This window comes from Lindgomyces ingoldianus (genome assembly GCF_010093535.1).
Source record: "Lindgomyces ingoldianus strain ATCC 200398 unplaced genomic scaffold BDR25scaffold_1, whole genome shotgun sequence".
Classification (NCBI taxonomy): Eukaryota; Fungi; Ascomycota; class Dothideomycetes; order Pleosporales; family Lindgomycetaceae; genus Lindgomyces; species Lindgomyces ingoldianus.
In genome coordinates, this window is record NW_022985162.1 from 3,395,721 (window position 1) to 3,407,111 (window position 11,391).

The 11,391-nt window shown below is 42.9% G+C and overlaps 4 protein-coding genes across 4 annotated transcripts; all 4 read left to right on the top strand.

The window, feature by feature from the left end:
- Positions 1 to 1,539: 1,539 nt before the first annotated feature.
- BDR25DRAFT_321395 (uncharacterized protein) lies at positions 1,540 to 1,869 on the top strand (the record flags this gene model as incomplete). The annotated part of the gene is made up of 2 exons (XM_033691963.1): positions 1,540 to 1,602; positions 1,648 to 1,869. The coding sequence occupies 2 exons, from the start codon at positions 1,540 to 1,542 to the stop codon at positions 1,867 to 1,869; spliced, it is 285 nt and encodes a 94-aa protein (XP_033555240.1).
- A 2,773-nt stretch (positions 1,870 to 4,642) lies between these two features.
- Positions 4,643 to 4,828, top strand: BDR25DRAFT_206658 (uncharacterized protein; the record flags this gene model as incomplete). The annotated part of the gene is made up of 1 exon (XM_033684499.1): positions 4,643 to 4,828. A coding segment is annotated over one exon (186 nt), but the record flags the coding sequence as incomplete, so codon positions are not given.
- Positions 4,829 to 5,317: 489 nt separating this feature from the next.
- BDR25DRAFT_309153 (uncharacterized protein) lies at positions 5,318 to 6,780 on the top strand (the record flags this gene model as incomplete). Its single annotated transcript, XM_033691056.1, has 8 exons — positions 5,318 to 5,339; positions 5,563 to 5,678; positions 5,777 to 5,893; positions 5,927 to 5,983; positions 6,290 to 6,299; positions 6,409 to 6,467; positions 6,555 to 6,729; positions 6,773 to 6,780. The coding sequence occupies 8 exons, from the start codon at positions 5,318 to 5,320 to the stop codon at positions 6,778 to 6,780; spliced, it is 564 nt and encodes a 187-aa protein (XP_033555242.1).
- Positions 6,781 to 7,041: 261 nt separating this feature from the next.
- Positions 7,042 to 10,919, top strand: BDR25DRAFT_348681 (uncharacterized protein; the record flags this gene model as incomplete). The annotated part of the gene is made up of 9 exons (XM_033694458.1): positions 7,042 to 7,064; positions 7,099 to 7,129; positions 7,398 to 7,529; positions 7,565 to 7,598; positions 7,651 to 7,698; positions 7,751 to 7,799; positions 8,379 to 8,501; positions 9,483 to 9,726; positions 10,776 to 10,919. The coding sequence occupies 9 exons, from the start codon at positions 7,042 to 7,044 to the stop codon at positions 10,917 to 10,919; spliced, it is 828 nt and encodes a 275-aa protein (XP_033555243.1).
- Between the last annotated feature and the right edge of the window lie 472 nt (positions 10,920 to 11,391).

Here is an 11,391-nt window from a genome sequence, read left to right on the forward strand (position 1 = left end):
GGTGCAGGCTCTAGCTCAGGCGCCAGCTCAAGCGCTGCTGGCAGAGGCGATGGGCTAGGCGAGCGCGCAGACGGCGTAGGCGCGATGCTGGCCTGGGCAGAGGTATACCTGCTTAAATCTACGTCTGCCAGCAACGGCGGCGCAGCTGCTGTGTGCCTAAGTGGAGGTAGTGGCAGCAGCAGACCGCCCTGCGCCTACAACGCCTCCAGGCGGAACATAAGGCTGCCAGACGTGAGCACCTGCAGCTGCTAAGACTGTAATCTCTGCAGCTTACGCAGGTAATTAAGCTCCTCCTTAAGCTCCCTTGCCTGCTGCTTGTTCTAGGCATCTAGCGCTTAAAGCTAGTTAGTAAGCAGGGGTATTGCCTAGTATAAGACTAACAGCTAACTAGGAGCTGCCTCTGCGTTAAGAGACGCGTTAATGTCCTAAGCAAAGGCGGCGTACGCCCTGTGCTAGAACACTGGGTGGTTCCACACAGGGTGGCTAGGGAAGCGCTAGCGCAGCGCAACTAAGTCCTAGAGGATTACCTCTCTAAGGTAGAGCAGTAGGCTTATAAGGCCCCCTACAGCTAGGTTGTTAATCTAGCTAGCGTGTAGGCTAAAGCAGCCCTTCCACGCATTAAGCTCTAGCTAGATAAGAGACAGGAGCTTATCTAAAGGCGCAATAGCTGCGCAAGGGATCTTAAAGCAGCCTATCTGCAGCAGATGGCTAGCTATAGACCTTATAAACTTTTGCAGCAGTAAGTTAAGGTAGTAGCTAACTATTTACTTCTAATTCTACCTGCCTGCTTACTAAATCTAATCTTTACTAACCCCTTTAAGCTCTGCTAGCTTAGCTGCTCTACTATGTAGAAGGTAAGTCTTCTTTTAAGATAAGATCCTAGCGTAACTGTACGCCTTTGCAACCTAGTTGCGCTAGGAGTTGTAGAAGCAGGCTGCTATACAATTGCCTGTGCTGGCCTTAATTAGCTGTATGCAGTACTAGGCTAAGCGCTTACTAAAGTTAGAAAAGGGCTTGTTGTCTAGGTCCTAGCAATAGAGCAGGTAGAAGGCTAGGCTGCTAAGCATGCAGAGGATTAGCTTCCTGTGCCGCAGCGCGCCTATTGTCTTAAGCCAGCTATGCTGGTTCTGCTTGCTTGCCACACCTGAGATTAATTAAGCCAGCTTGATAGCTTGATTAGAAGATTGATGCCAAGCTAATTTAATTAATCCAGCTAAACCTTATATAGAAACGCAATTAATCTAGCTAAGCTTTTCTATAAGCTTAATTTAGATTAATAGCTTAATTGCCTTAAGTATATAGTAGATTTTAGAGATAAGGCAGCCTATAAGGCAGCTTAGATAGCTGTAAAAGCTCTATACTAAACTTTTTTTAGTGTTGTTTACTGTGTAGTATTGTGTAATATCTAATAACTCTGTGTGACTAGCAGCTAGCGCGTTGTCTTATATCGTATACTCTATCTCCATCTATCACCCACAATGCTATATACTTCTGGTGTTGCAGATCTATCGCTGTATACCTCACCCCATCGTCGCCCTCATGCCGCCCAAGAAACGTATCTCCGATAGCGCTCCCTCGCCCAAAAAGCGCGTGCGCGGCACTGTGAGCTAGCCTATTGCAATTAACTTACTATTATCTTAATCTTAGCTATCTGCCCTATCTCTGCCGCCTTTATATACACATACTTTTAAGTCGCGATTGCGCGAGTTGCAGCCTAAAGACGCTATTGTCGCGCCTGCTAAGGGCAGTAAGCAAGCTACGCTTGCTCTGTCTTCTAAAGCAGCTAACAACGCTGTAGATAAGGCTTTTAACGCCTATCTTAAAGACAATTACAGTGCCAAGACAAAAGTCTGTTCCCGCAACGCGTAACCGAAAAACGCGACAAACACAACACCATCTTTCTACTATTAATTGCGCAGCCACCATAAGGTCTTTTGGCAAGGAAATTTCACATAATTGTTGCTAGAATGCTAAGTTATTAGTGCAGCAGCAGGAGTTAATTATTTTAAAGTCTGAGGCTGGCGTTTCTGCTGCAGAACTGGCAGAGGAATTCTCCTGCATGACGCGCTGCATTAACACTATAATTGCGCGCTGGAAAGCAACTGGCTGCAATCTTTCACGCTATTAATCTAGACGCCCCTCTAAGCTATTGCGTTGTACTAAGCGCCTGCTATTTTAAACAGCTTAAAAATATCTAAAAATAGAGTACAAAACACTGCTTAAAGAGACTAGCCTTACGCTACGCATATCTACTAAGACTGCCTATTATACGCTTAAGAAGTTTAATCTTACTAACTTTTACTGTAAGCGCAGACCTAAGATTAACCGCGCCACAGCAGGCAGGAGGCGCGCGTGGGATAGAGCATGGCAGCGCTTTAACTAGAAGAGACAGATAATGCGCTTTTTTAATAAGTGCTCTATTAAAAAAGGCTCTAGTACTAACTAGAAGTAGTGCTTTTGCTATTCTACAGAGAAGTAGAGGTATAAGATAATAAAGGAGCGTTCTATAGCTTAGCAGCCTGCGCAGATAGTGTGGGCGTCTATCTAGATTAATTGCAGATAGAGGGTACGTTAGAGCCCCCTTGTAATTATAAAGAGAGACCCTGCTGCTCCCCACCATAGCTACTCAGCTAAGAGCTACATCTAAGCGCTTAAGGAAGGTCTCCTGCGTAACTACTAAAGAGGAGATCTATTCTAGCAGGATAATGCGCGCATACACACAGCAAGAGCAACGCGCGAATAGTTGCAGAGGCACTATATTAATGTTATTAATTTCCCCCCCTACTCTCTAAACCTTAACCCTATTAAACATATGTAGTAGGCGCTAAAAAGGACACTTTATAGGCTGCACCTTAAAATAGCTATAATAGGCGACTCTACAGAGGAGTGGGATTAGTTCTGTGCAGCATTAAAGGAGGTGTAGTAGAAAATACCTAATTCTTTAATTAAGAAGCTTATCTTTTTAATACTGCGCTGTCTACAGGCTCTGCGACAAGCGCATAGCTACTAGACAAAGTATTAGGATAATGCAATTAAAATAAGCTATTAATTATGCTTATGTGACTATTTAGGGTGGCTATATGATTGATTGAATAGAGGGGGCAGATGTTTAGTGGGGCTTGCTAAATGCTGCCTGGAACAGACTTTTGTCCTAGTACTGTATAATAGCATAGATTAGGATTGTCTTAAGCTGTATATGAAGCCTATCACGACGCACTAACATAAGCAAAGTTAGATCTATTGCTACAGCTATCGCGTTGCTCTTCTTAAAGATCTAACCTATATATTCTTTATCTGCCACTAGTGTTTTAAGCACAAGCTCACAGATATTAGTATTAGGATATACAATACAAGCGTAGCAGTCTTGTCAGCCGCGCGCTACCTTAGCAAGCAGAAGCCTAGCCATAAGCTTGCAGCACTAGGCAAGACTCTAATTACTAGTGTTTATAACACGCTTATTACTGCAAGAGTCCCTATCTTACAGGTAGTAGCTAATTAGATTAACAGCTTTAGTAAGCAGCGCTTTAGGTTTGCTATAGTTAACTAGCTTGTTGTAAATAACTACTCTATCTCTAAGTTTAAAACACTAGCTTTTTAACACTTAATTACTATTGCTAACCTGCTTGCTAAAGCAGCGCTGTAGAAGAACTACAAGAGCGTCTTCTAATATGTTATATAACTGTTTAACTAGCTTAGGCCCTATGTTGTTTATAAGCTGTTATAATTGCTTAGTAGGATCTATATAAGCTTTAACAGATAGACAATAAAAGCTGGTAAGCGCAGGTTCCTTAGTATTGTCGCCTACTACATTAACTTAGATGGCAAGCTCTAAGACCTACCTATTGCGCTGCCTTAGCTTACAGGCGCTTACACTAGCAATTAACTAGCTAAGGTTGTATTATTAATATTAGAGCAGTTTAGCATAAGTAAGCGCACACTTAGTTACTTTGTCTTTAATAATGCTTTTAATAATAACACTACTGTTGCTATAATTGCTTATAAGCTTAAATTTAATCTTATTTGCTAACACCTTTGCTATAGCCCTTATATAATTAATCTAATTAGGCAGAGACTACTCTAGGGCAGAGATACAGACTTATATAATAACAAGAGAGTTAACAAGCTTACTAATAAAGCAGCATTTATAAAGAAGTAGCAAAAGCATAAACCTTTAGGTGTACTTTTTAATATTATTAACTATATTTACACACCGCAGCAGTACAATCTCTTTAAGAAGGCGCAGCGTACAGCTTACTATAAGCTGCCTTATAATGTAGATAATAAGCTTATAATACTGCAGCTAATTAAGCTAGTAGTTACACGCTAGAACTTATACTTTAACTGTTTTAAGCAAGCTATAAAGCTTACGCTAGCTATTAACGCGTACGTAAACACCTACATACAAAATACAGCAAAAGAGGATATCTACGCTAACTTATAAGGCAAGGATTAGCCTGCTGCTTTACAGTAGATAAGATTAGACAGCCTTATAGCTACTAATTAGGCTATTGTTACTAACTATATAAAGGTTCTTAGGCTACTTAAAGAGTGTACAAAGCACTTTAAGAGACATAGCAAGTATAGCTTTAGCGTAATTACTAAGGTAATTTTAATGTTTAAGTTTCTACTTACTTAATTAGAAGCTTGCCTCCTCTACTATAATAGCATAGTCTATAATGCTTATAATAAGGCGCCTAAAGATTATCTTCCTATTAATCTACGCGCAGCGCTGCTTAAAGTAAACAAGTACTACACTAAACTTAATAACTTGCTAGCTTACTATACTGCTATAATACTCTATCTTTACTATAAACACTACTATAATTAAGCATAGGCTAAGAAGTTTAATTAGCTAGCATCTAATAATTTTAATTTCTAGGCACTATAGGTAGATTATAAGTTGCTACTGTTACTAAGGCCTTGCTACACACGCGCACTAAAGAAACTAAGTAATATTAATAATATAATTAATAGCATTATTAATCCTACATGTGGTAATACTAAAAAGGATAAGTATAAGCAGTAGAAGCGTAAGCTAATTATTAGCAAAGGCACTAATCCTATATAATACTAGTTTAGGCTGCGCGATTAATATCCTAACCTTAGTAAGATACTGCTTATAATACTCTCTATACTAGCTTTAAGCTGTAAGTGTGAGCGCGTCTTTAGTAAGCTTAGAGATCTACTAGAGCTTTACTAACACTGTATATTACCTAAGCTACTTGCAGCACTACACTTAGTACAATAATAGAGACAGGCTAGTTTTAGTAGCAGCAATAACAACAATATAGGCTAATTAAAGCTTACTAACAAGCAGATGGACGTTTTGTACAAGCTTAGTAAGTGGGTAGGCAAAGACAACAATCTAGATACATAGGACAACAGCTAAGACTTAACACTAAAAAATATATACAACTTTTCTATTTAAGAATTAAGCACCTAAGCTACTAATTAAGCTAGCAACTTTCTGCTAAGCTAATTTAATTAATCTAGCTAAACCTTATACTAAAACGCAATTAATCAAGCCAGAAACTGCCAGCTTGCTTGATTGATTAATCTCAGGTGTGTTGCTTGCGCGGGTGGTGAATATTAGGGGCATGCAGCGCGTAGGGCCCTCCCTCTTAAACTCAAAGGTGAACAGGTCTAAGATCTCTGCAGAACAGCGGTCGCCTCCGCGCGTGAGCATGTAGTGGCCCAGCATGAGATCGACTAGCGTACGGAAGTGACACTCTACTGTTGCTAAGGACAAGCTTGCGTCTGCGCTATATGTCCACAGCTTGCTACAGAGCTGCTTAAACTTGCCCTTAGTGTAGCTGTTAAGCAGCGTGTCTCTACCCTTGTTAGCGTACTGCTCTTAATCTTGCTAGGCATCCCTACGCTGCAGAGACCTAAGGTACTCCCTTACACTGTCTACGCGTAGTAATAGGTAGCTGTTTATGCCCAGCGCCTTCTGCTCTTACTAGAAGTTAGTAATAGCTGTAATGTAAGTGTAAACTAAGCGCTAGGCAAGACATGTCTTATCTTAAGGGATGTTACTTTTTACCTTATAAGACCTAGTTTTTAAGGGCTAGTTTATAACCTTTTTAACTAGAAAAAGTAGCAGCTTCTCCTTTATAACAGTGCTACTGTTATAGTACTGCTTCCTCTTGCAGAACGCCTAGACGCGGAGTTAGCATAGACACAGACACATAGATAGGCAGGCAGGCAGGTAAGAATACTACCTTAAATTCCTCCTGCTTTAGACTATAGACCTAGTGCGTATTCTCTAGCTGCTGCTTGCAAATTGTAGCTAGGATATAGTGCGCATTAGCGCGCAGCTTAGTGTTGTTTGTGATGTTAACGTTTGCGCGCTTGCAACGCGCTCTGCGCTGTAGACCCATGCTCGCGCCCCTGAGTGAGTGTGTACAGTGAGGGAGGATATATACAGCAGCAAGCAGCGCACGCTGAAGCTTAGGCTTAGGATGAAGGTAAGGGCAGGGCCTAGCCTGCCCTAGGGCCTCTCCATCCATCTATATATATATATATATATGTGTGTGTGTGACAAGTCAATTTAGTACAGGAGCCATCAGCGGCGGGCTCAGCAGGCGGCCGGTGCATTAGGAGATGTCCACCGCACAGGCGCGAGAGCCGGGGGTGGAGATCCGCAGACGCCCGCAGGAGGCGATTGGTCGAGAGGCGAGACAGCGACTCAGCCAAGGCTCAGTGCGGCCTCGAATACCACAGGCTTTTGTACGTGCAATAGATGTTAACTAATTAATTACCTCTTATGTAGGTAATTAATTAAGGGGGTGTTAACAAGGCGGGCTACTAATAAGGAGCCTCCTCTGTGTGGCTACGCACGCAGTAGGTTTCTGATTATGCGGCCTGTATTGTCTCCTCTGCGTGGCTACGCACGCGGTAGGCGAGTGGTCGCACAGCCTGTATTAACAGGAGGCTCTAGGGCGCACAAAGGCTTAGTAGTGAGCCCTCTCTGCGTGGCTACGCACGCAGCAGGTTGCTAATCTTGTCTTTGTGCAATTAGTTAATCTAGGGGCGCGCACAATGCTTGTTCACGCCCTCTCTGCGTGGCTACGCACGCGGTGGGTGTGAGCGTCTAAGCCCTCTCTGCGTGGCTACGCACGCGGTGGGAGTGAGCTGTTTGTACAGTGGCAGTTTTATTAATCCTTGCAAATCTGTCTGTTAAGGACAATATCCTCTGCGTGGCTACGCACGCAGTAAATAGTCTGTTAATAGACTAATTAGTGTTAGTTAACCTAGGTTTAATTAAACAAACATACGCCTAAGGGGCGTACTAAGAGGTGAGCAGGTAACACAATGTATTAATTCTAGTAACAGCTGCTATCCTAAGTACGTTAGGATAGCTGGTTTTATACTAGCCCCCTGCCAAGCCTGCACAGATATCACGTGAGATAAGCTCACGTGGTATTCGAGGCCGCACTGAGCCTTGGCTGAGTCGCTGTCTCGCCTCTCGACCAATCGCCTCCTGCGGGCGTCTGCGGATCTCCACCCCCGGCTCTCGCGCCCGTGCGGTGGACATCTCCTAATGCACCGGCCGCCTGCTGAGCCCGCCGCTGATGGCTCCTGTACTGAATTGACTCGTCACACACACACATATATATATATATATATGGATGGATGGAGAGGCCCTAGGGCAGGCCAGGCCCTGCCCTTACCTTCATCCCGAGCCCAAGCTTCAGCGTGCGCTGCTTGCTGCTGTATATATCCTCCCTCACTGTACACACTTACTCAGGGGCGCGAGTATGGGTCTACAGCGCAGAGCGCGTTGCGAGCGCGCAGACGTTAACATTGCAAACAACACTAAGCTGCGCGCTAATGCGCACTATATCCTAGCTATAATTTATAAGCAGCAGCTAGAGAATACGCACTAGGTCTATAGTCTAAAGCAGGAGGAATTTAAGGTAGTATTTTTGCCTACCTGCCTGCCTATCTATGTGTCTGTGTCTATGCTAACTCCGCGTCTAGGCGTTCTGCAAGAGGAAGTAGTACTATAACAGTAGCACTATTATAAAAAAGAAGCTGCTGCTTTTTCTAGTTAAAAAGGTTATAAACTAGCCCTTAAGAACTAGGTCTTATAAAGTAGAGAGTAACATCCTCTAAGATAAAACACATTTTGCCTAGCGCTTAGTTTGCGCCTATATTACAGCTATTACTAACCTCTAGCAAGAGTAGAAGGCGCTGGGCATAAACAGCCACCTATTACTACGCGTGGACAGCGTAAAGGAGTACCTTAGGTCTCTGCAGCGCAGGGATGCCTAGTAAGATTAAGAGCAGTACGCTAATAAGAGCAGAAACACGCTGCTTAACAGCTACACTAAGGATAAGTTTAAGCAGCTCTGTAGTAAGCTGTGGACACATAGCGCAGACGCGAGCTTGTCCTCAGCAACAGTAGAGTGTCACTTCCGTACGCTAGTCGATCTCATGCTGGGCCACTACATGCTCACGCGCGGAGGCGACCGCTGTTCTGCAGAGATCTTAGACCTGTTCACCTTTAAGTTTAAGAGGGAGGGCCCTACGCGCTGCATGCCCCTAATATTCACCACCCGCGCAAGCAAGCAGAACTAGCATGGCTGGCTTAAGACAATAGGCGCGCTGCAGCACAGGAAGCTAATCCTCTGCATGCTCAGCAGCCTAGCCTTCTACCTGCTCTATTGCTAGGACCTAGACAACAAGCCCTTTCCTAACTTTAGTAAGCGCTTAGCCTAGTACTATATACAGCTAATTAAGGCTAGCACAGGCAATTATACAGCAGCCTTCTCCTACAACTCCTAGCGCAACTAGGTCGCAAAGGTGTACAGTTACGCTAGGATCTTATTTTAGAAGAAGACTTACCTTCTACATAGTATAGCAGCTAAGCTAGTAGAGCTTAAAGAGGTTAGTAAGAATTAGATTTAGTAAGCAAGTAAGTAGAATTAGAAGTAAATAGTTAGCTACTACCTTAACTTACTGCTGTAGAAGTTTATAAGGTCTATAGCTAGCTATCTGCTGCAGATAGGCTGCTTTAAGATCCCTTATGCAGCTGTTGCACCTTTAGACAAGCTTCTGTCTCTTATCTAGCTAAAGCTTAATGTGTAGAAGGGCTGCTTTAGCCTACACGCTAGCTAGATTAACAACTTAGCTATAGGGGGCCTTATAAGCCTACTGCTCTACCTTAGAGAGGTGATCCTCTAGGACTTAGTTACGCTGCGCTGGCGCTTCCCTAGCCACCCTGTGTGGAACCACCTAGTGTTCTAGCACAGGGCGTACGCTGCCTTTGCTTAGGACATTAACGCGTCTCTTAACGCAGAGGCAGCTCCTAGTCAGCTGTTAGTCCTATACTAGGCGATACCCCTGCTTGCTAACTAGCTCTAAGCGCTAGATGCCTAGAACAAGTAGTAGGCAAGGGAGCTTAAGAAGGAGCTTAATTACCTGTGTAAGCTGCAGAGATTACAGTCTTAGCAGCTGCAGGTGCTCACGTCTGGCAGCCTTATGTTCTGCCTAGAGGCGTCGCAGGCGCAGGGCGGTCTGCTGCTGCCACCACCTCCACTCAGGCACACAGCAGCTGCGCCGCTGTCGCTGGCAGACGTAGATTCAAGCAGGTATACCTCTGCCCAGGCCAGCATCGCCCCTACGCCGTCTGCGCGCTCGCCTAGCCTATCGCCTCTGCCAGCAGCGCTTAAGCTGGCGCCTAAGCTAGAGCCTGCACTAAAGCATCGCATGTGCCGCGCTGTGAGGACTGTAGAGGACCTCTAGCGCAAATAGACAGTAGGCCTTTAGGGCTAGCTTTTTATTACTAAGCTAGACAGGCGCTAGAGGAATAAGTAGAGGTTAAGTTGTTAAAGTAAGCTGCAGTAGTACTCTTTGCAGCTTAAGGTTATTAAGAAGATTAAGCGCATTATGTAGGCGCAGAGGACTAGCAAGGAGGCGGCTATGTGGCAGGTAAGCTAGCAGCAGCAGCAGCAGAGGGTCTTGCTAGACTAGCTCTGCAAGCATTTTAGAGTTACTTAGAAGGGGAGCAATCACCCCTAGTTTTATAGTCCTAGTATTATATATAGTTATTGTTATAAAAGTTAATTAATTAGTGTTTAGATAGTTATAGCTGCTAAGTAGAGATTTTATTCTACATTATTCTGTAATTTGCTGCGTCTTGTTGTAATTTACTGTATTGTTCTGCAATATGCTGCGTCTTGTTGCAATTTACTGTATTGTTCTGCAATTTACTGTGTTTTTTTGTAATTTACTGCATTATTTTATAATTTACTGCATTATTCTGCAATTTACTGTGTCTTTTTGCAATTTGCTATATTATTCTACAATTTACTGCGTCTTGTTGCAATTTGCTGCATTATTCTGCAATATGCTGCGTCTTGTTGTAATTTACTACATTGTTCTGCAATTTACTGCGTCTTTTTATAATTTGCTATATTATTTTGTAATTTACTACTTTTTGTTATAATTTACTGCATTGTTTTGTAATTTACTGCGTCTTTTTGCAATTTACTGCATTATTCTGCAATTTGCTGCGTCTTTTTGCAATTTGCTGCATTATTCTGCAATTTGCTGCATTATTAGGATACTGTGCAAGCACAGTATACTTTCTTCTGTCACACTGTAACATTTATAGAGAGGTACCTAGCAGCCATACAGTGCGTTCCTAGCAATGTAATAGCAATTATAATGCAGCTCTGCAGCGCTTTAAAGCTAGAGCAGCCTAGCAGCTATTATAAGACTAAAAATCAGGCTATTTCTACATGTAGCGGCGTAGATATCGCCTATAGAGGGTGGGCAATGGACATGGGTGGATACTAGAAGTTGATGAGCGCACGGTCCCCCCTGCTAGCAAAAATCTCGCTAAGCCGCTGAATCAGCTATACAAATGTCGCCGTGGATATACTATTAATATCTACACAGAGTTGGATTAATACACCTTTGATTAACGTTTAGACACTTTATATAATAAAAAATGTAACTTTATATAAATATAGTCTAATACTGCTAAGGTATAGTTTACTAACACGCGTGTAGGTTTTCTTATATTATAAAAAAAACTTCTAGTCCTTTAAAGCTATTTTAAGCTATAGGCAGCAGCCTAAAACGCAAGAAGTAAGGAAGATAGAAAAGAGGCTTTTAAAGCTATTTTAAAGTTTGCTTAGAACTTAGCGTAAGTAGCATAAGTTATACAGAGTTAAGAAGCTAGTCTTTCTATAGCTAGCGTCTAGGTGGCTTTATTCTACTAGAATACTAAGCTGCTTTATTAAGTTTTAGCCTTAGAAGCTCTAGTGTTTAACTTTTAAGTAAACATTGCAGCACTTTTAGGCAGCTAAGGATAAGGCAGAGGGGGTTTAAAAAGCGTCTAGAGAGGAGGGAGAAGAGGAAGAAAGGCAGAGGAGGAGA